Source organism: Aulonocara sp. 'chitande type north' Nkhata Bay, linkage group LG17 (genome assembly GCF_057382095.1).
Source record: "Aulonocara sp. 'chitande type north' Nkhata Bay isolate Kocher_YH1m ecotype deep benthic linkage group LG17, A_spYH_male_GT1.1, whole genome shotgun sequence".
Classification (NCBI taxonomy): Eukaryota; Metazoa; Chordata; class Actinopteri; order Cichliformes; family Cichlidae; genus Aulonocara; species Aulonocara sp. 'chitande type north' Nkhata Bay.
In genome coordinates, this window is record NC_141360.1 from 17,398,808 (window position 1) to 17,422,961 (window position 24,154).

A 24,154-nucleotide genomic window follows, 5' to 3' on the forward strand; every position below is an offset into this window, starting at 1 on the left:
AGTTGCGGGCTTCATGGATCGACGTGTTACAGGACGTGTACGTGAAGTTAGCGTCGTACAGATCAGAGGGGTTTGCTGCCTGATTTCTGAGCTACATCGATCTACGGAAATCTACGTCGTTGTCACAAGAGTTACCCCTACTGGCAGTTAAGGAGAATGCCAGTTTAAGGTTCCCGCAGTCCAGCTTTGATCTGTATTTTGTCTTGATTGAAGCCACAGCAGAGGCCACAAGTAGGATGTGGCAAGAGGAACATGTATCAGCAGGGTTCTCTTACCTAGAAATATGTTATTAATAATAATGTATACTTTATTGAAATTACTCCTCTGCATTTGACCCATTCACTCAGTGAAGCAGTGGGCAGCCACTAAGCAGGCGCACGGGGGAGCAGTGTGTAGGGACTTTACCTTGCTCAGGGGTACCTCAGTAGATTTGAACCCCTAACCCTTCCGATCATGGGGCGACCACTCTACCTTCTGAGCTATTCCTTGATAGATTAATCAGCAGATCAATCACAGAAATTATGCAATGCCTGCTTGCAGTAATATAGTACACACAAAAACAATATTGATGACAAAATATCACTATTCATTTTTTAAAAGCCATTTAATATACACAATGCATAAACAAAACAAAAAAACCATCACAACTACTTCTCAACTCGTACATTTAAGGTTGGTAGTAATTCTTATAGACCCAAAAAAGAAAACAACAGACAAATTAACACCAGAGAGATGCCACAATGGCAGTTTGATCAATCCTTAATCCAAAGGCATGCCATAAATAAAACTCTTTTGCAAGGAACGAGCTAAGGAGCATTTGTCACAGCAAAATACAATTTCTCGCTCACATCGTTTATCCCATTAACAACACTACAGAACAATCGTGTGTCTAAACACAAGCACACTGGATGCTGAAAAACGACTTAACATTCCCATTTCTTTTAGTCCACTTTTAAATGAACACTGTTTGTAAAATAAAATGTGGTGAAGTCTTTGACCGTAAGGCATGGAGGAACAGCAGCCTAACCCTTTTCCAGTTTCAAGATGCATAGAGGATGTGATATGAGAACACTGAACAGAAAATGATTGTTTAAAAGAAATTCATGGATTCTTTGTTTGCAAAAAGTTTCACATTTTCATATTTTTTTCCTTTATGGCTACATGAATAGTAATGTAAGGTCCAATCTAACAAAACTGGTAAAAACAAACTAGCTAAAACCTCCTAGAAGTTTATTCTATGCTGAAAAAGCACATAAACATAGTTTTCCCTGTAAACTTAACGCAGTACAAACCTAAAAAGGCTTTCTTGTTGTCTTGGTGAATGACAACAAACGTAGTTAAATGGGTAGTGAAGTTAACTGCTCTATTATATAAGACCAATGAATGCCTACAGTTTCTTATCATTTCTCCAACACAAATGTGAGAATGTCAAATTAAAACAGCAATCATTGAGAGTAAATAAAAAATAGGAGTCTCCCTTGGGTCAGCTGGGGAAAGTATCGTGTATATTTCTGTACTTTCAGGATTTGTCTGCTCTATGAATCATCCTTAAGTTTATTTTATTGAATTTATAAATTAATCCTTGCCCCTAATAATACATAAAGTAAAATATTACTTATCCAAACCATCAAGAAAAAATGTTACTAATAGATGCAGTTTGTACTAATAATGTAATGACACTAAAATAAAGTGACTCAATCACACCATCACAACAAACTGAAAAAAAAAACACCTTTAAGTCAAAATGCAGGGCACAAGAGCAGACTCAGGGAGGAGCTACTAAAACCTCAAATGCTTGGTGGAGAAGGAAGAGGAGAAGCAGCAACAGCAGACATCACTGTTTCTTTATTTGCCTTATTATCATTATTATCGACTGTCCCCAGAGCTTTCCTTAACAAGGCAACAACAGTTTAACTGCACTTGTGTGAGTGATTCATTCTGACTTAACAGGTGTCTTGTGGAAAAGGAGTTTCTCTAACCCTAATTGCAGGGACTCTTTGTGACATTATCAGATGTGCATTTTCAATGCAACAGACTGAGTAAGTCAGTCATCAAAAAGACAAAACTTTGAGATAGTCTCGACTTGTAAAAGATAGGGGACACTAACATTTCTACATTTAATTAAAATGTAAATGATCTCAATTAAAAACATTTTATCATTTCTCCTTTTTGGGGAACGGTTGAATAGGTGTCAACATTTCAACTATCCAGCTGTGAAATTCAGTCACCTTTTACACATCTACATGGTCAGACACCAATAGAAAAATTTGCAAAGACTTTTTGCATGGACAAAATAAGCAGCGGAAGTGACAGGATCCAATATGAGCTTTGATCTAAATCAATAGTAGCTTCCAAGCAGTGAGGTCAACAGTTTTAGTCAAATGTTCAGGGAACTCCAACATGTAGGTTCGCATGTTGAAAATGCATTTTTTCTCATTTATTATGTATTACCTTACTTTACACATGTACAGTAGTTTAACGTGTTCAACAGGCAGCCTGTGAGCTCACTGCAGAGGAAATCCTCTAACTTAAATCCTGCTGGCCTGTGATGTAGGCTGTTTGCAAATTTACTGGTGGGACTTCTGTCAGTGTGGTCACTCAATACAAGCATCAGCAGTAATGATGTAGTAGCAGTGAGGCAATGCTCAGTGGTAGCACCTATGATGATCATCATAGCTGAATGAAGAGTAGGCAGCGCAACTAACTTTGAACACCATGTCATCATTGTCATCATCATCATCATCGTCATTTAATGGCCACAGTCCCATGGTGTGAAAAGAAATATCCCCTTCCTCTCCTGCCCTTGTTTCTCCCTGGCAGACTTGCAGTGGTGTCATCCACTCTGCAGCCCTCTGTTGAGCAGTGATGAGCCCGGTGATGCGGGCTTACTCATCGTCCCATGTTTGCTGTAGCAGGAAGTTAGCAGCTAGATTCTCATTCTTCTCACAAGCAAAGTACGCCTGGATGACTAAACCTTCAGGGAATCCCAGTGCTTTTAACTGGAAAACAATGTCATTGACATTTTCAGTCCTCCTTTCACCTTATGGACAATTCAACAAGACTAATAAATGTAAAAACACACCTACTATAAAACATTCATGCTCGTGTTCCTGCATTTATGCATTCATTTGTTGTTTGAAAAATTACATGAAGAAAAACTATTAAGTATACATAACTGCTTGACCAGAATATTGCAGAATACTGCCCTTCAAATTTGTATGTTTTCCAATGTGCATATTTAAGAATTTGTTTCATTAATGCTAACAGAAAAACATCAAGGATCCAGCAACATAATTTTCCATCACTGATGTTTCAACAAAAGTCATGGAAATTCAGTAGCAGGTTGTGTTCAGACTGATTTCCTTTCATATGTTTAAAAGAGAAAACTATTTGTTCCTAGGCTTGTGTAATTCTGCACAAATTGTGGAAATTTGGTGGAACTGACTGTGTCAATGTGACTGGCAAACTCACCCTCTCAATTGCCTCTTTCTCCTGTGGGGTGACCTGGATGTAGTTAGTGTGTGGTGACCCATGGGCATCAGCATCTTCTCCTCCTGTATCTCCAGCTTGTGGCTCATTCAGCATCTGTACAAAACGCTCCTGGTGCTCTGTGATTTGCTGCAAGTTACACAGTTGAACTGTATATCAACCACCCAGTTTAGGCAAACTACAGTGGACATGGTAAACAATTAGCTCATTCACAACAAGACTTGCACCACATTTTTGTCTCACTGCGCAATCCCTTACGTGCGCAAACCCTGCACCTCCTTGCAGGTCTACTTTTACTGCTGGTGGGCTTCAGTTCAACTTACGTTGACTGCCATTGACGTCCATAGACGTCAATGGCAGTCAACGTAAGTTTTTCAATTGACGTCTATAGACGTCAATGGCAGTGAATGAGTTAATATAGTCACTTGGGGGGATTTTACGTCGCATTAACATATCAGAGAAATGTTTCCTGAAAAATACATTTACAGATTTATTTCTTTATTGTTCTTACTATTAGGAACAGTTCTTTGAGATACCTTAAACAGTCAAACAGAAATTATATTAACAGACCCTGACAGAACGCCACTAGAGAACGGTGAGTTTTGTGGTGTGGTACCTGCAGCAGCTGTGGGTTGTCTCTCCCGAGCTGTTGCAGCAGGGCTGGCAGGAGGGCTGGGTTCTGCTGGATGATCTGTCTCATCTGCTGGAACTGAGGCTGGTTCCTCAGGAACTCCAGAGGGTTCCCTATGGAGCCAGATCCTCCTCCAGCAGTGACAGGCTGGCTGCTGGACACAGGCCCTGCTCAGGAGGGGACAAAATGTTAACTGTTGCTATTCAAGAAGAGATTACATTTTATAGGATACAATGTAAAGACAGTAAAACCAAACAGTGAAGTCTGTTCTGAGAGTGGCTTCATAGTTCTGTCTTGGTGCACGGTTTTGCTAAACCAGAAAGACTATCATGAGAAAATTTTGTTACTGCTCAGTGACAAAAATACTTATGAGGCCCTGAAACGAGACCCAGGAAGTGGTTAGGAAGAGGTTGATAAGATTGTCTGAAGCAGTTGGAACAAGACAACCATAGCTGTGTAGCTAGCCACAATGTAGCACATTATTATATACCAGCTAGCCCAAATTCAATAACCCTACAAATGTCACGACTGTTTAGTTTTCTGTCTTCCTTTATGTCAAAAGTGATAGCAGAGCTGTACATTTTAATTTTTCAGAAATTCCTCAATCAGAACATGATATATCATCTTTAAATGGAAACTAGCCAGATAACTCCTTGCTAACTTCATAAATTCTGTTTTCGTGGATGTCTGGATGTCAAACTTAGTTGTTTCACCTTGTAGAGCAGCCACACTGATCATATTATTAAAGATGAAAGAATTTAAACAGTTTGTAACTCTCAGTGATGCCACAGTGTTCGTTTGACTTTGGGACCTGAAGCGGAGTTTGGACCCAGGAGCGGCTAATGACAACAGACTTAAAGACGGGATACCCAGGGGATGCTTCACCAAGTTTGTATGGTTTACATAAGATACATAAACAGGGTGTACCTTTAAGATCAATTGTCTGTATGATCAATTCAGCCATCTATAACAACTCAAAGTTTCTGGTTTCGATCCTTAACCCGTTGGTAGGCAGCTCTGAACACCACATCCAGAACACCTTGAATTTTGTTGAGAAGGTGAGAGACGTCATTATGGAGGCAGATAAAATAATAGTGTTGTACGATGTTACATCTCTCTTCACTTGTGTTCCAGTCACTGAAGCAGTGGCGGTAGTTTGCAAGAGATAACAGGATGACCCCAACCTGAGCAACAGGACCACTCTCAGCACCAACCAAGTCTGTTTGGTCTTGGATCTGAGTCTTAATTCCACCTATTTCACATACAAGGCTCAGTACTACAGGCAGAAACATGTGTGTGCCTTGGCTTCCCCAGTTTCACCCATTGTCCCCAACTTGTACATGGAAGAAGGGGAAAAGAGGGCTCTGTTATCCTACCCTGGAACACCTCCACGTCATTGATTATGTGGATGACACCTGGATGAAAATCAAATCTCAGGACGTACCACAATTCAATAATCACGCGCGAACACATCAAATTCACCACGGAGGATATGACAGGCTAGCTGTGAGATTTCCATCTGTAATGGGGGACATTTAAACGTTGATGTGTACCGTAAACCAATGTATACAGATCAGTATTTAAGGTTTGACTCTCATCATCCACTGGAGGCAAAACTTGGTGTTTTTCTACATGATAAAGAAAAAGTTGCTGTGAAAAGAAAGAAATCTGTCAGCATGACTCTTTTGACTTAAATTGGAAGAAATAAATGTGTAAACTTACAGAAAAAGTTCTGGTAGCTCATTGGCCAGACTGTCCAGTGTTTTGGTGTGGGGTTTAACTGTAGTCATAAAAAACAGAAATTTCTGTAGTAGAAAGTGAAAAACAGAAAGTTTTCTGTCATATAATTGTTTATTTCTTGATTCCTTTGTGTAGTATGAATGGTCATAAGGGAGATTTTTTATCAATAGGAAAAACTGTAAAACTTATGGAAATACAGTTAAAGGTCCAATTTTATTAAACTCTTAAAAGTCCAGTTAAAAATCAAACAAGAAGAATTATAAATGGCTTCAAGTGTATATTCAGACCTGTGAGACTTCTTTAGACACTCAAAACACTGAGATATGGCTCTGTGGTACATGCAGACATTTCTGCATCAAAGACGCTTTGTATAAAGGACAAATTTGGTCAAGCGAAATCCCTTCTGGAGAAAAGTTTTATAGTCAGATCAGAAAAAAATATTTTGACACAATGGCAAGAGGAGTTGGAGGAGTAAAAGTGAGACTTTCACACCTAAGAACACTGTACCGACTGTCAAGCACGGTGGTGGTCTTACCATACTTTGGGAATGGTACTGGTACACAGCACAAAGTGGAAATAGTAAAAAAGTGAAATAATCTAAAAAAGAAATACTTCCAAATTCTTCCTCTGATGATGTTGAAGTTCCACTAGTGATAAAACGTTAGTGGTGTGCAGAATTTTTGTGGACGTTGTGTAGCTTTAGACCACAGTTATTCCAGTTGTCATCTTGGCATCATTTCCGTGTCCCCAGGAAGTTCATGCGGAGGAAACAAGCTGCCTTGTTTAAAACAGAAAGTTAAAGAGAAGTAAAAATAAATAAATAAATTGGGCTCTTACTACTGGGGGGTGCTGGAGGCTGCTGTGGTGGTTCTTCTGTAGAAGGTGTAGAGGGGTTGGCTGGAGTACTATGTCTACTTGGTTGTGGATTGTGCAGATCACTAGCCCTTGCTGGAATACCCTGCAACACATGAACAGTTACTGTATAGTTTACAATACAGCTCAGCATGATTATGAAGCTGGTTAAACTCTCACCATGAGCAAGTACTCCACTGCTCTGTCTGGGTTGTTGTAACTGGCTCTTAGTGCAGCAACAACTTGCTCCCGCTCATATCCTATCGACATAATCTCTGACACCAGGTTTTCATATGCTGGTCCAGTCACTGTGGTAACAACAAGAGAGGTTTTTAGGGGCAGGAAAGTTGACCTGAACCTAGATGAAGTGCGCAGGTTGTTTTTGTGTTATTTGGCACAGTAGATATATCAATAGAACTAAATACAGAATAGTGATACTTGAAAGTCTGTAAATCTGTAAATTAAGAGTTTTCTACCTAAACAGTCCTAGGTCCTTCTTGAGTTATCGCATTTGCAAAATTTTCAGAAAACCTAACCTCTGGCCTTAATATTCAAACTTGTCCAAGATTTCTAGTACTTGAACCTATGGTATAAATTTACATATTTTAATTTGCCTATCTCTCCAGTTATTAATTTCACAAACTTGTGCGTTCACGCTGCCTTTTTGCGCCTCCTCTTGTCTCTATGCAGCCTCAAAGAGATACAACCTCAAATATACAAAAGGTGGGATGTAATTTAAAATGTAAAATTAAGTGGAAAACAATGATCTACTAATCTCAAAAACCCATATTAGGGCTGCACAAGTCATTGAATTTTAATCTCGACTTCAATATTTTGGTTTCTCACAGTAGAACAAACGTGATCAAGCAATACTAAAAATAAATGCTCCAATACCCCAGTGTTGTTTAGTTCACTGCAGAACACATTTAACTTATTCTAACCAATGAAAAGACAGACAGTGTAATTATTGTATGATGGCCAAGAAAAACAGTGCAGGGGTTGTTAACATGATCATCCAACAGCATCTATTAAAGTGAACCTGTACGTCACAATATCCACAAATATGCACTGAAATCACCAAGGCAATCACAAAAAGTCATATTCATTAAACATGGTGGGCAACAAAAGCTGTAGGAAAATGGTCAACATATTGAACGAAAGCTATGTTACCCATCTTTTCCAAAGTGGAAAAACCTCCCAATATTGTGGAAACGACTAACCGTTTTCATTCAGAGGTTGGTTTGGTTGTACAGATTATTGCCTATTATCTAAAAACTCAGAAATAATACTGGTCCCTCTTTGACCAGAATGGAGGCATTTGAGAAGGCTGCTTCTACTTATACATTGAAAAAGAACTGGAGTTTTGCCTCCTTTTTATGCAAAGTACACAGAACCATCAGCACTGATTTATTTTCTAATGGAATTATGTCATTCCAATTTAATCTTAGCTGTGGTACCAGGGAAGGTTTACTACCGTCACCATTAATATTTGACCTTTAACAACTGCTTTCAGTATGCTGACAACATTCTTCTAGCTTCAGTAATCTCCACACAGCAGCATCTGAGATCTCGTTTATTACTGATTCCAGGGTAGCTCAGGATATGCAGCACGTCACCCACTATGTATGGAAGGTTGGTGGTTTGATCTCTAGCTGCTCCGGTCTGCGTGCCAAATGTCCTTTGGGAAAATACTAAACCTTAAGCTGGTCTCCGATGCATCACAGTATGACTGTGTGTGAATGTTAGAAAGTACTTACACAGGAAAACGTGCTTGTGTGAATGGGTGAACCAGTTCATTTTCCATTTGATCCATTCTCTGAAACTTCTGGTTGCATGATTAATTGGACTGTGTCAGAGGTCATGCCACTACCAGCACAGTACAAATGTATGTCATCAAGTGTGACATCAGTTAACCAGGTTTATTAAAAAAATATGCAAACCAAAATTCCCACTGTTATTCAGGCTACTCAATCAGCCATTCAAAACTTGGCTAATATGCATACATCTCTGTTGGGTAAGATCAGTCAGGGCGGGATGGCTGTTCCTCCCACAATGCATCTTATTATATCTATATGTTAATCAGTAAAATACTAGTATAGAACTGTGTCGACAAAAAACAAAAACAAAAAAACAAGATTTTACTAAATAATTTTAAAATAGTTTATGTATGAGTACCATTTATGGACCTTATCAAAGATATTGTCTGAAGAGGATGCTGATAACCCAACATAAAAAAAGACACACAAATGGATGAATGAGAAAGAAATTACAAGCCTGGGAGTGATGTCTTATCGTTTTGCTTTTTGTGATTAGTGACTGTTAGTCTTTGTTCTTTGGTTTACTATTAAAGATAGAAAACACTTTGAAGAACATATTTTTTAAAAAGAGAAAAAAGGAGCATTACATCTTTCCACCTGTTGTGATCATTTCTGATAAAACAGCAAACAGTGGACAGATCAACTGAAAGAACATCTCCATGATGTCAGGTCAGCTAGATGATACAAACTTTCAGATACTGTTCATTTGCTGTAGAAAGTTTTTAGGACTGCAACTTCTGCTTTTGTTCTCCACTTTCCAGTGAGATATGAAACATTTTTTGACTAAGAAAACACGTTATTGGTGCAAAAATACTTGCATATGGTTCCAGTTTTACCATCTTTGGATTTTTTCTCATACATTCAGCTAAAAAAATGGAAACAAATTTTGTGTGTGTGTGTGTGTGTGTGTGTGGGGGGGGGGGGGGGGGGGGGTTTGAGATGCTGCAAGTAATAAAGCGCCTAAATATATAATTTAAGATTTGTTTTTTTCTTTGTTGTGTGTTATGTCTTGACACAACTGTGGATCATCAGTTGAGTTATGACCCATAGGTCAGAGTTAAGAGACAAACAAAAAGATCAGGACTTAAATTGAGTAAGAAAGTAGCCAATGTCCAAAGAAAAACAGTCTCACTCATTGGAAGCAAGACAGGAATAAATGAGAGGTAGCACCTGACTTTTGCACAGTACTGTACATCATAGGGGCTTTGGCTCAGGAACAGGTTGTCTGCTAATCAGGAGGTTGGTGGCTCGTTCGTATCTTACCAAAGTATTGCAGTGGGCAAGATACATTTCCAGTCAAGCTTGGGGGGAAAAAATGCTGTCAACTACTGGCTAAAACTGAACTCCACTTATTTAGTCTGTATCTGTTTAAATGCTGAATTTTTCAATAGAAACTACTGTTCTAATTTCCTTACTATCTCCACGTATGCTGTAATATAGAAAATGTTTACTGTATCAGACGCACTCTAATGATTAAAACAAAAAGCACCATATAATTAGTACATTAGTATTTTACTAGTTATGACAAAGAAAAGAATAATCACTGATAATTACCCAGTATTGATGCTGCTTCTTCAAGAAGACCCAGTTCATCAACGAGGCTGAGAGAGATGAACAAACAGATAAAACATGACGTAAATGTTCATTCTAAAGAACCAGGATTTAGGATTTTAAGTGTTCCTTGCTCTATATTGAGGCACTATGATATAACTTAATGCTTATATCCACTACTCAGGTTCTCTTCCTGCATACGATGACTGTTTTTGTGAACTGCCACGATATAAATCAAACTGAATTGAGTGCCAGTAATATACTAAAACTAAAAAAAGTAAATAACATACATCATGTTCAGTTCCTCACTACAGCCACAGCACTAACATGGCCAGAATGAATGAAACACTGATTAAACAATGAAAATGAATCCATATTCACCGTGTTCATCAAGGTTGTGTTGTTTTATGATCAACCTACAGCAGCACACTTATGCTTGAAGAAAAAAAACTGTCACTGCAATTACTACTCAGCTTCACTATACGAAGAAAAGTACTGGGCCACCTACGCATTACATCTAAAGTTGTAATTATCCATGCTCTCACACAAGGCACAAAATGACCTTGATTCTTTGAAGGTGACAAGACATGCAGAAAGTAATTAGAGCTTCTTCGATATATAACCATCTAAACTAGAATAATATGAGCTTACCTACCCATTTTACAACTTCTTATGATATTTCTTGATCAAACAATTAAACTGCCACAGTTTACATAAAACTATTATCCAACCTTGAAGCAGAGGACTGGACTGGTGCTGTGCCAGATGGTTCATTCTCTGGGTCTTCCCTCAGCTCTTCTTCTGACTGGGCAGCAGGGGTGGGGCTATCTGTAGGGACTAACTCAGGGGCTTCCTGTACAGCTTCAGGAGCTGTGGAAGAGGCAACAGTGGCTGTGGAACCAGAGGCCAGAGCTGATTCTGAGTGTGAGTCCAAGGTGGGTTTTGCTGTTGCACCAACAGAAGCCACAGTGGTGTTTTCTTGAACAGAGGGCGGGGCTTCTGAGGGAGGCACTGACTGTGAGGCAGGTACAGCAGCAGACATTGTGTGTGTTGGTGTGGAGGGCACCTGTGTTGGGCCAGAGGCTGGTGCTGGTGCTGCAGCTGAGGGTGGCACTGGAGTTGCAGCTGGCGTGGGAACTGAGTGAGTGGCTGCTTCAGCAGGAGAGGTTGGTTTGGGCTAAAATGACATTTGAGAGCTGATTATTAGTGGTGTTGCTAAGATAGTCAAACAAACACACAGTTACACACATGTAACTAAAACAGAATCAGTTAGGATGCAACCCTGTTAAACTACCCCAAGAAACATTTCCATGTGAGCCCACAGTGGACAAGTGTGGATTAGCCCATGCCCATCATGGTTTTCTCTAGGCGATGCAGAGTGGGCTTTCCCGTAGAAAACCCATATACTTCAAAGGGCAGAACTTCCCTTTATTTATAATAAGTAAATGACTACTATGGAGAAGATTAAACCATAGAACATTATTACACTTTCAGAAATATGACTCTGAGAGAAAGCGACTCATTGAATTCTAATATATTTGTAAGTTTGCTCACTTACAAAGAAATTAATTTTTGTGCCAATTTATTTTAAGTGTGAGAGACAGGATATTAAATATACATTAAAAAACATATTACATCAAAGTTATAAATTGTTGTGCATGTCATTGAGGGAAATAAATCTTTGATCTCCTACAACTGAGCCAGTATTCTGGCTCCCACGGATTGCTCACAGCCAATCAGTCAATTTGATCAACTACAGATACTCCTGCACTCAACTCAGTAAGTATATAAAGCACACCTGTCCACAGAATAACTTCTTTCCATTATAACCTCTCCACACCATGGATAAGACCAACGACCTCTTAAAGGACGTCACACAGAAGACTGTAGGCTTGGGAGAAAGTGCTGTGGTCAGACGGAACCAAAATCGATCTCTTTAGCGTTAACTTGACCCACTGTGGAGAAAGAGAGATGCTAGTGTGTGACCCAAAGAAAATCAGCCCACAGCCAAGCACAAAGGTATGTATTGTAAACTCTTGGATGAGAAGCCCCTCTACCAGAACACTGATGATGAGTGTTGACTTAGTATTATAGCATGACAATGACCCAAACCATACCACCAAGGCAACAAATGAGTGCCTAAAAAAGAAGCACGTTAAGATGAGGGATTGACTAGCCAGCCTCCAGACCTCAGTCCTAGAAGATGTGTGGAGGGAGCTGAAAGCTTTGTGTTGAGGCAAGCAGCAGGCAAGGAATCTACATGATTTAGAGAGTTTCTGTGAAGAGGAGTGGGACAAAATTCCACATATAACAACTGTCACCACTGTGCTCGCCAAGTTGGTCATGTTTTGCTCGGGGATCAAATACTTACTTTACTCAATGACATGCAAAGGAAATAATAACTTTTTTGTAATTTTTGCAGATATTAAAACTTCACTAGAAGAACCAAAGGTGTGAAAAAATGTATACCAATTAAATAGATTCAGGAAAAATGAACTAACAGAGGGTTAGTGCCGAAATACAGGGATATGATAGCAGTATTGGTAATACATGGCAGGCAAAGAGTTAAACAGTAGTTTAAAAGTCTTCAGGAGAACTTTGTTGTGCACAACTTTAACTGGACAAGGATTGCAATAAATAACTGTGATAGTGTTAAGAATTGATGCTTAGTGTATAATAGTGTATTGATATCGTTTTTATGGAGGAAGTGCACAGAACCAATATAGTCACCCTGGCAGCCATCACAAGCTATAGTAAAACTGAGTAAATAAAAAAGCAACAAAGTTGTGTGTATAACATGACCGTCTAAAGAAGAAACCAAAGACACTAACCTTGGTAACCATGACCACCACAAAGTTCTTCTCATCGATTCTGTACTCTTTCAGTGGGATATCATCGTTTAAGATTTTGCCTGTGACATTCACACAGAAACAGCAAGTGACAAAAGATATGACAGAATGATTGAACACTGACTATGAAACAGATTTATAGGCTGTAACCTTTACATGTAGGGTGTATAGAAAATATAAACGTAGCCAATGTGAAATCAATCAGTGGTTTAGGAAGTCCCATCAAAAAGCTTTGAGCTGAGCATTTTCACTGTTGCTATTTCAGAGACATCACGCACTCATAGTGTGATCCATCAATCTCCAAGGCAAGCAACTGCAAGTGGCATCATCCTTCTTATATAATTTACGAAACGTTTTACGAAACAAAAAGTGTTATGCACTTCTACAATGGCTTCCCTTTTTAAAACTGCAAGATACACTTAAGTTTCTTTTAAAATTTTATTAACATGGTTATGAATATGTTATTAGGCACTTTTGCATTTCAAAACTCTGTTTCCTGCTTTCCTTGCATTTTGCTTATTTGGCTCTGGTTTCTGCTTATTACGTAAAAACTACCACAGTTGTTTCCGGTCAATAATAACACACCTTTAAGCTACCAAAGGTAATTGAGTGGTAATAACACATTATTAATGCTTGTTTCTGACTTGTTACCCTACTATTGCCACTTTCTTACAGAGCTGTGTTTCCACATTATTACCCCCAGTTTTGGGCCATTATTATCCAATTACATAAATTTCAGTGTAATACTCAACTGTAACCACTGTTGCTACCACAATAGTACTTTAGTGGTTATTACTTTGGTAATTGAATGGTAATAACTTAGAACTTACCACCTTATTATGTTCTGTTCCTCCGTGTTATCCTACTAAACTATTACAAGGCTGTAATAAAAAGCACTACCAATATGTTTTTCTGGAATGTCATATCTTGGGTCAAGCTTTTTAACAAGCTGCTTAAAGCCCTTATCATGTAACTGCATCAGTAATAAGCTAATAATTATTTTCACATCTGAAATAACCTGTGACCAAATGTTTAAGGACCCTCCCCAGTCCAGTCAGACAGAGATCTCTGAGCTATGCCTTAAAAAGCAATCTAGCTGGATATCTAGACTGATATTGACTAGGTCATGTTTTAGGAAAGAAAGGTCACCACAAGGACAAAGACAGGCTGTAGAAGAGAGCCAGAGAGTAATATTTTCTTCTTCTTTTTTGAGTGAATCTAAGTGAATTACTTAAATTTCTCTAGGAGCCACAATAAAAATTCTACTTTTACATTCAGAGTCTTTTGGCCCATATCAGCACCTAATAAGCTCAGACAAATATATGATACTGAACTCACTTTAAGAATAATCAGTATGTGCAGTTTGCTATGTGATCATGAAACTGATCGGAAATAACTAAACTAATCAAAATTTGTGGCTTTTATTTATTATCCTCATAGGTTTTCTCTAACTGATAACGCTGGCAAATGTGTAGTTTGAAGAAACTTTTAATAACTCCTTTAACATGTTAAGAAGGAAACCTTTGATGATGGAGATGACTGGTTTCATGAAACAGGCAAGATCGATGACTGTAAAAAAGATGGACGACGTGGCACCCCCACCCCAAATGTCATCTATTTGTGACAGCCTTTTTCTGTCTTACAACAGTGTCGGCATGAGAATAATTAGTACTAAGAACAGAAATAAAAATAATCTAATCTGTTTTTTGTGGTTGATTCATTCATCTAATTCGTTTTGGATTAATGTTTGGGTAACGCTAATAGAAGTCTATCAATGTCAAAAAAGTTTGCCAGTGTGATTTCACGTTTATGTTTGATTAAAATCCAGTAGGGCATGAGATGTTTATGTTAAAACTGCTGCAGTGTTGTCAAATTGTAGGACATGAATGTGCTTATGAATACTAGGGTGACTTTGCTCATTTTTATTAAGAAATAATATTTTTTCCACTGTGCTATCTTGTACCGGTTTCTCTTTTTTGGTAATGACTTTTCTTCATTTGGACAAAACCATTTCAAATGATGCTGAGGAATTGTGCTCTATCATACAAAACAACTGTGTAGGATTGGATATATGCACCTCTACATACCCAGGTGTTGCTGTAACCCATTTACTTGGCACACAACAAATACTTTACCTTGGAATAAAGATAAAAGAAGAGAAAAAAAACTTGTGAATATTATACAAGTAACACATTTAATTATTTACAGGAATATAATGTGTAATACTTCATTGCAAGAGATCAGCTCAAAGAATTAATTACTTCTTTATCTTCTTTCTGTGGCAGCAATGGAAGGCTTATCAGGCTATAGATGACAAACCAGGCTGCAGAAGCAGCAACGCCTCTGTATGAGCGGACTGTAACACCATGACATCAACAACACTGGACATAAAACCTGCTTTCATTCTATCCTGTACTGTCATCAATAGAAAAGTTAGGAAAATATAACATTTGAAGACAATGTCAGAAAATAACATGAAAATGTGCTATTATTACTACTGTTTATATGGCCATCATTAGGGGTGCTCTGATGAAAAAGGGCCTAAACTTGCCTATGCTAACAACCACGTTGTTATAATTACAAAAACACATCGCAACATCTAATTGTTCTACAACATTTAACATCACTCTTTAGCTCCTGTTAATTCATTTGCTAGACTAGCCGTTAGCATACGCACTGTGTTAGAGGCATGTTGCTATCTAGTTAACAATGCTACACACCTGTTACTACTGCACACTCCACAGAGGCCCAGAGTTACTGTTCACTCCATAATTATCTGGAAATTAACTGTTGCCCTGAGATTTTACACAAGACCAAAGATAATATAAAAATGACGTTTTAAACAGTTTTAGATCAAATCACAGAGCACTCTCATACCTGGTAACATGGAAACTTTAAATAAAATGTTAGATTTAAAAGCACAGCAGCAGAAGGCGGTGTCATTTTTCTATTTATTTATTAGAATCATCAACAGATACATTCACCCTGGGGGAAAACCAGTGACCAGCAGGAGCACAGCTGTCCTTTGCCAGATGTTCTGTTTAACTACTGAGAAAGACGTCATTTCAGAAACATCAGGAAGACTGAAGCTCATCGCAGGGATCAAGCAGGACTCAAACTGTTTACCAGCAGCGCCCTCAGAGGGAAATCTTCAGACCTCCACCTTAAGCCCATCCCAGAAAATGTGCAACCCCAGCACTTCATGAACGGTGTGACAGCGACATTTGCTTTGTGTGCTGTTAGAAGTACTGCACATCATCCTCATATAAAGAGGCTCTGGACTCACATGATCAGGTTATATTCAGTCCTGTAGCTAGTTATTAAAATATATATTATCCTCTCTGATTATTCTGGTATGAATGACTCAATTACAAATAACACACGCAGTGTGAAAGAACTGCAGATTAACCTTTTAGTTTAACATACAAGTGACGACCTTTGACCTTCATCAGGTTGTATTCAATGCTGTCAGAGAAAATCTCATGTCTTCTTCATGCAGCTGACTGCATTCAGTCTATTAAACAGAAGCTGTGCAGGTTTGAGATCAGCAGCTTTCTGAAACACCAAACTGAGGTACTGTTTATGCTGATATATAGCAGGCAGGGGTGATTAATCCCTTTGACTTTTTGTCTTTAACTTTATCAATAAAACACCTGCAGCTTTCACTGAAAGCACACAATATGGTGCTTTAGCCTTTGCACTTTTTTCATCAGTTAATGTTGGAGTTACTGCAAAGCGTGAATCATAGGATGATCTGTCTGCTGTCCCTGGGTGGTGCTGAGGTCTAATCTGAGGGCAGCCCCTGTAATCACAAAGAGAACAGAATCAACACAAACCGTAACATGTTCATCCTTCAAATCTGAAATAAATCTGATCCTTTCCTGTCCTCACACACTTCAGGATCTGCAGTTCTACACTTACATTTTTTCAGTTCTACAGTTCTGCTGACATTAGCTTTTTATTTACGAAAGTTTACAGTTTAATGTTTACCTTTGAGTTGTTGGTGGTTTTTAAATTGTGATTTCCAAACATATGATGATGGAGCAGCTTTCCAGTCCTGGTGCATCGTGGTCAGCTGCAGGGAAACAGACAAACATATCATCACCAGTGTTTGAGCTGGTGCCTGAGTATTGTAAGCTGTAACCGTGAGAACATTTTCAGTCCTCTAATTCTAATTGTTCTAATTGTGCTAATGACGAGTTATTGAACTGCAAGGTTTTTGTAAATTTCGTGTTACTGTCCTTACAGATGTGGCTAGAGAGAGAAAACATGCTGCTGTTTGCACATATTTAATACCGTAATCAGCTCTACACAGAGCTGAAGGACAGTCCAGCCTGTTGCTTTTCCAATCTTAACACACATTAGTTAGTGACTGAACAGGCCGGTGACTTTTCTCTGTTTCTCATGTAACTGGTTTCAGCGCCTCACCTTCAGCTGCAGGTCTGAACATCCTTTAGTTCAGTACAGTCAGAGCAGCTGAGCAAATGTCTGAACTACAGCACTGAATTTAATGAACATTCAAGCTCAAAGTGTCGGCTCTCAGTTCATTCATGTGCACAGATTAACTGATGAACGCCGCTTTCCCTGACAGCCGACTTCTCATCGTAGCTAGCTAGCCAAGGACATAGTTGCTAAATAGCTGACAAACACACATTTAACTTACCGAAAAAGTACGCCAGGGCCTCGGGTCCTTCTGTCGGTTAATCCAGTTTACTGCAGAACACCTCACGCTGTCAGTTTGAAACAGTCCATTGTGGTTTTGTAAACGCTGGACCTCCTCTCTGGGTCCTGATCCATTCCCAAACAGAGATGTGCAAGTTTCTCCGTGACTGCAGCTGCCAGTCAAAGCTGTTATGATGACCCCAATTCAACAGCATTATGGTAGTAGTCAAACTCATGAGACTTATGCTCACCTTTAATTCCAGTTGTGACATTTAAATTTTTCTAATATACATTTAATCTGGGGCAGCATATTGTGTGGTGGTTAGCACTGTCGCCTCACACCAAGAAGTTTGTGGGTTCAAATCTACCATGTGTCCGAGGCCTTTCCATGTGGGGCTCTCCCCCGTGTTTTCTCCCTGGGTCCTCCTCTCACAGTCCAAAGACATGCACTAAGTGGGGTTAGATTAGCTGGTCATTTTAAATAGGTGCAAATGTCAGTGCAAGTGGTTGTCTGTCTCTCTGTGTCGGCCCTGCAGCAGACTGTCCAGAGCGTACCCTGTCTCTTGCCCTATGGCAGCTGGGATAAACTCCAGCACCCCCACGGCCCTGAATAGATAAGCAGAAGAGGACGGACGGACGGATGAATACGTTTATTTTGTTCAGAACATGTATTATTCCATATAGCAATGAGAAATCTTTTCTGCAGAGAAAGTACTTTTAGATTTAATACTTTAAGTTAAATTTTCCAATTAAACAGTTTAGTGTGTTGAAGCAGTTTTACTTTCTGTTTTTTTTCCAATGTATTTTTTGTGGCTTTTACTCTTTATTGTGTTCGGACAGTGGAGAGAAGACAGGAAAGCTGGGGATAGAGAACAAATAGAAGCAATAGCAGATTGGAGCCTGGACCTCTGCTTTAGTCTTACAGCATATGGAAAACCTGCTCAGCCCAGTGAGTTAGATTAAAATCCTTCAGTCAGGAAGTTGAACATAGTGACATTTCGAGTAATGTACAAGAGAAGACAACAATTTTTGTAATTTTAATATATACTGCAGCAAACATATAAGGCTTTCTTCCTAAATGTATAAAGATGGCAGTCTTCATTTCAATTATATCTGGACTGCTTGCTGTGGCGGTCTCTACTAAAACTTACTTAGGTATTGTCACCTGTTTCTCAGACAATCTTTTAAGATCAGATGATAGCGGGAGAGGTCGTGAAGTGGAGAACTGTTTAAATGCCACATTTGTTGCAGCTTATCCACCTCTGCCACAGCTGTTCTATTCAATTTAATTACTATAATTATAGTGTGTTTGCAGTCTGCATTTCCCAAATTAATTATACTGGGTAAATTATTATTACTATTTTTTTTTTGAGGTAATGACATGAGAAACAACGTCTGATTAAAAATCAGCTATTATTTTCTCTTAACCCTCAAGCTTACCTGCATAGATGAGTTTCTGTCCCACTGAAGGAAATGCATCTTTACCTCTGTGCTCTTCTATTTTCTCCTTCAGGGCTTTCACCTGTCAAACATATCAAGAAATATTAGGTGGAATGAGCTCTTCTTACTATCCTTTGTCTGCGAACTGACAGATCCATTTATCTCACTGTCTCACGTCAAAGTGATTATTTGTGATTATCGATATAACTGAAAATGTAACTATTTAAAATGAGAGCACAGTTAAGAGTTTGATTGTTGCTTTTATAATTCCAGTTATGCCATTTTGCCACAACGCTGCCTAATATGTTTTGACAGTTTAACTGCATACATCTGTCACAAAAAACAAGGCTGTTCATTGTTTTTACGTGACATATTAAAATCAGAGTTTTTAAAGAAAATATTTTCCTAAATTGAAAAATAAATAATGGACTGGTTCTTATATAGCGCTTTTCTACTCTTCTGAGCAGTCAAAGCGCTTTATACAACTGTAATAAATAATCACAAGTACAGTGATGTTAAATACAATTACTTTGACTTTTTGGGAGATTTTCTTACTTTAACCGGAGACACAAAGTGTTGCTGTATTACATCTCCTGGTCCTCATGAGGATTTCTAATTAGAATATTGTTATAAGTTGATGTGGATTAATTTATGCCTTTTATTAGTCTGTGAATTCTTTTTAACAGCTGCACCTCTTTGCATGTTAAACTATGATCCCCTGGGTCCTCCTGTACTGGCCTGCTGTCTCTCTCTGTCTATATGTGTGTTTTGTCTTCCGATGGCTTGTTCCAGAAAGCATCTCCCACCCTGTGCCCCTCGACCCTCCTGATGAGCCACACCTGGCAGCTGCTGGCTAATTAACCCTCCAGGTCCAGGGTTTAATTGGCCGTTTTTCACTACTTTTGATTTTGTCTTTGTATTTCACCTTTAAAACTTGCCTTGTTTGATATCATTCTCTTCAGCACAACCTCACATGTCTGAATTTAGAGTTATTGTTTTATATTAAGACACCGTGTTAACAGAATTGATCTAAAATTACACAAAAATCATAAAATCCAAGTTGGAAAAAGTTATATTTTTTACTGTAAAAACCACAAACATGTTTATTGTTTAAATGCAAATATACATTGTAAATTTAAACAGCTAATGCCTTGGGGGTTTTCTTTGTACAACCATTTAAAACTACTACTAAAACTAAAATTACAAAACAATTAGGTGTCACAATAAGATGCCACACAAATTCTTTGTGCCACTCCAAAAATAGTTTCTGTTCACCACAAGACAGCGAACAAATCACAGGGATAACCTGCAGGCCTGACATCACTACTGTTTTTACTGTTTCTTCCTGCACTAGATGTGATGATAGTATTCAGAAAAAAACATGAAGTATTTTTCTTATCATAACTCTGGTTTTATGTAGCCCATCAACACAATGTTAAAACTGGTACAGAGTTTGAAGTCCACACTTTCAACACAAGTATCAGCATCAGAATACGTTATTTTCCCTAATAACGTTTAGTGGTTAAGCAGAGACCACCACCCTGGCAGCTGAAGAGCCCCCCCCCCCCCCCCCCCCGAGTTCCACTGATGCACCAGAGGCCCCCGCACCAGGGCTGGGCCACCGTGCATGCAATCACCACCACCCTGGCAACACACTAACCAGGACCCAAGCCCCCCAGGCCCAGCCAAAACCCCAGCCCGGTGGCGGAGAACCCCCAAAACCCTCCAGTTCATGAGGAGAGTCTTCTTGGCGATGCATAGGGCGGTGAGAGCCATGTGAACTGTATTCATCTCTGTAGTGCCATCATGTAAGTCGCCCAATAAGCAAACTGAAGGGGAGGCTGGAATGCTACATTTCAGACACTTTGACAAGTCTTCACATATCGCACGGCAAAACCTCTGAACAGGTGGACAGAACCAAAGAGCGTGGATGTAATTGTCAGGTGTATGACCAGTTGTTACATGATGTAAAACCCATCATGAACATCTGTTGACCTGTATAGTGCAGTCTGTGTAGTATTTTGCATTGTATTAATTGTAGACTGGGATTTCTAATCAATTTAAAGGTTTTTAAACATATCTGAGACCAGACTGATAGATATATTTTAATCAGCTTATCGAATAATCTGAAACTCTTGAGACTGTTTTTTAATATAATTACCTCAAAAAGAGAGTGGTTTGTGAGTGTTGGAGAAAAAATAACACATCATCTGCATAAAGACTGATTTTATGTTCTACGTTCTTGCATTTTATGCTCTCGATCACTATAGCCTGGTTTTAGTAGGAGACTAATGTTGGGAGAATTCATATTTGGTGGTAGTCTGACATTTTCCTTGATTTCCTGCAGCATTCTGTGGAATACTGGTGCCAGAATGCTCTACTTGAAATCCATCTGGACCTGGAGCCTTACTATTTTGCGTACTTTTCAGGGCTTTCTGGAGTTCACCTGATGTCAGCGGTGAAGCCAGTGACATTGCTTGACTGTCTGATCCTTTCAGAAAGATTACGTTGTCAAGTAATGGATCGATTTCGTTTTTTGATGGGTTCATCTGTTGGTAATATGAAGTTTTGTAAAATTTCCTGAAAGTGTTGTTTATTCTTTCAGGGTCATATAATGTGTTCCCAGATAAGTCTTTAATGGCACCTATAGTCATTTTTCTTTATTTATTTTTAACTGGTTGGCTAGAAATCGACCTGAATTGTTACCATGTTCAAACTTTTGCAAGCAGTCTTTGTAGTAAGAATTGATTTTTTTTATTGAAAATTTCATTTAATTCTAGTTTTGTTTATGTATTTTTTTCAGAATTTTCCTGTTCCTGGGAGGACACTTCTACGATTTGATTATTTCTTCTAATTCCTGAATACGTTTGTTTTCTCTTTTCTTTTTATGTGACGAGAATTAAATTATTTTACCTCTCATCACAGCTTTTCCTGCTTCCCAGAAAACAGATGCTGATGGTCCAGGCAGATCATTACAGTCTAAATATAAAGCTCACTGTTTTTTAAATATTTAATAAAATCTTCATCTTTAAGCAATGATGTATTTAATCTCCAGTTTTTACTTGGTGGAATGATTTTCTTACTTATTAGAATCAAAGATACAGGAGCATCTCAGTATCTCAGTGCATCTCAGTGTCTGAAATGTCACTTTACAGTGAGCTGCTGACTAGGAAATAATAGAAACGAGAGTAGGAGTGATGGATATGTGAGAATAAAGTATACTTCTTACGGTTAGGGTGGAAGGAACGCCATGCATCGCAAAGTCTGAAATTGATCATGTACTGTTTAACTATATTTGTGGACAGCCAATTGCGCTGAGTTCCTGCTGAATTCAGCTGTCCATTTCTTCATTTAGTCCAAAGTTGAGGTCGCCCCCAAGAACAAGTAAGCAATCTAGGGAGAGTGCAGTAAAAAAAACGTGGAAGAATGAGCAGCCGTATACACTTACAATACAGAACTTTTTGTTAAGTATGGATAATTTATTAATTAGAATTCTTCCCTCTGGATCTATAACTGTGAGTACTGTGAAATTAATATTTTATGTGTTAAAATCACTACATTCCTCTGCCTGGAGCTATAGCAGGCTGAGAACACATTAGGAAACAAAGGTGTTTTAAGTTCATGCGGCAGGTCTCTGAGTCGCTTGTAATAAAACAACATATGCCTGTAGTTTGTTTTAAGCTGGTTCAATATCTTTACCCTCTTTTCTCTGGAGCCAGCTCAATGCACAGTCCATGTGACAAACCTCATGGCAATCAAGCGCACCAGTATAACAAAAGGTCCACTTGGGAAAATAAATGTGTTGGGTGAAATTTCCATTTTAAAAAGATAATAGTAATGAATTGAGCAATTTTACATTTTTAAAATGACTTGACAGTTACATAAAAAGCTATAAGCTCATTATATAGCTCATGGTACACTTTTACATCAGTATATATTTGCATAACCAACTGATAAGAAGACATGTAAAGAAGAACTAAACACCAAACACTGTGTGATGCCAATGATTGTTACAGTCCCTGCCATTAACATGACATAATACTTAAAACGTTATTAAAAACGTTATTAGCTTAATAAACATAATTTAATTTGATGAACTATTATTTGATGGGGAAACTTTTTTTTTTAATCTAACAGATTTAACGATCAGCCATCCCAGTGTTACATTTGCGGACAGGCTTAAAATACTGCACCGTCATTCATGGTGATATACTGAAACAAGTCCGAGTGAAACAGTGTCAAGTGAAATAAAAAAACACACATATTTCCGGTCTGTTATTTCAACGTACACACATGCTGCTTATTCACTGCATAACATCACAACGAAACCCAGTGAATACGCAAACACCATCCATGAGTAAACTGCAGATCTTCCATTCATGTAGCTTCTTCCGCATGGTTGTGGTTGGGATGGAGCCGACTTTTCGATAGTGTTTTATTATTTTATTTTGAAGGAAAATGTGCTCTATTCCTGTCTTTCCTGCGCTATAGTACCTTATGTGAACTCTGCGATACTGCAGAACTGATAACTTGTCTGGAAGCATTTTTGTCACATCGACGTAATGTTATTTATTTTGGGGGGTTTGTAATAAAAAAAACAAACAAAACTGATTTATCTCAATTTAAACACCCTTTACTATGGCTATTTCCCCACACCGGGTAAAATTCCCGCATGCCTCAGCCAGCCCCCCGAGCCCGACCATGTTTACTTCGGCCCCGTTAACTTCTACTCACCGTCAGTTCTGGGTCTATTTCGATTCTGAACGTCTGCTGTTGGAGTGTCTTCAGTGTTATAGTTAGCATCTTTCCGGTGGTTCTCGGACAACAGTGGACTCGGAAGAATTTCTCAACAGCAGCAGCTCTTTTTTTGTCAGTATTTTTCCGGCTCTGTGTATATGTGTGACTCAGCTGTCTTAGTGCCGCTGAGCATGCTGGCCAACCACGCCATCTACTGCTGGAGTCACAGTATGACATGCTGTTGACTTCACATCCTGTCGGAAATACCCAACTCTAAGCACAAAAATATTTACAATGATTATAATTCAATTAAATTCAGTTTAAATCACAACACAGCTACCTCAAGGAGATTAGAATTTTTAATTAGAGCCTCCAAATTTAACTCA

The 24,154-nt window shown here is 38.6% G+C and overlaps 1 protein-coding gene across 2 annotated transcripts; it reads right to left on the reverse strand.

The window, feature by feature from the left end:
* Nucleotides 1-485: 485 nt before the first annotated feature.
* rad23ab (RAD23 homolog A, nucleotide excision repair protein b) lies at nt 486-23,960 on the reverse strand. 2 transcript variants are annotated; one of them, XR_015125889.1, is made up of 11 exons: nt 23,766-23,960; nt 19,032-19,113; nt 12,912-12,991; nt 10,812-11,257; nt 10,084-10,130; nt 6,893-7,020; nt 6,698-6,818; nt 5,843-5,900; nt 4,106-4,287; nt 3,472-3,618; nt 486-2,999 (listed from the first exon to the last, which is right to left on the reverse strand). XR_015125889.1 is itself a non-coding variant. In XM_086270238.1 (10 exons), exons 1-10 carry the CDS (start codon nt 23,832-23,834, stop codon nt 2,886-2,888), a joined length of 1,416 nt encoding a protein of 471 aa, XP_086126364.1. In that variant the 5' UTR covers nt 23,835-23,960; the 3' UTR covers nt 488-2,885. The 2 variants fall into 2 exon arrangements, 1 of the variants encoding a protein (XP_086126364.1); XM_086270238.1 differs by lacking the exon at nt 5,843-5,900 and having other exon boundaries at nt 488-2,999.
* Between the last annotated feature and the right edge of the window lie 194 nt (nt 23,961-24,154).

What these genes read in the sequence shown, in the direction of transcription:
- rad23ab (XM_086270238.1), bottom strand. Translation starts at nt 23,834, where the DNA reads ATGCTAACTATAACACTGAAGACACTCCAACAGCAGACGTTCAGAATC. An exon ending in GTCCAGTCCTCTGCTTCAAG is followed by an intron (nt 10,131 to 10,811) that starts GTTGGATAATAG and finishes CATCTCTCTCAG; the next exon opens with CCTCGTTGATGAACTGGGTC. An exon ending in GCCTCCAGCACCCCCCAGTA is followed by an intron (nt 4,288 to 6,697) that starts GTAAGAGCCCAA and finishes CCTCCTGAGCAG; the next exon opens with GGCCTGTGTCCAGCAGCCAG.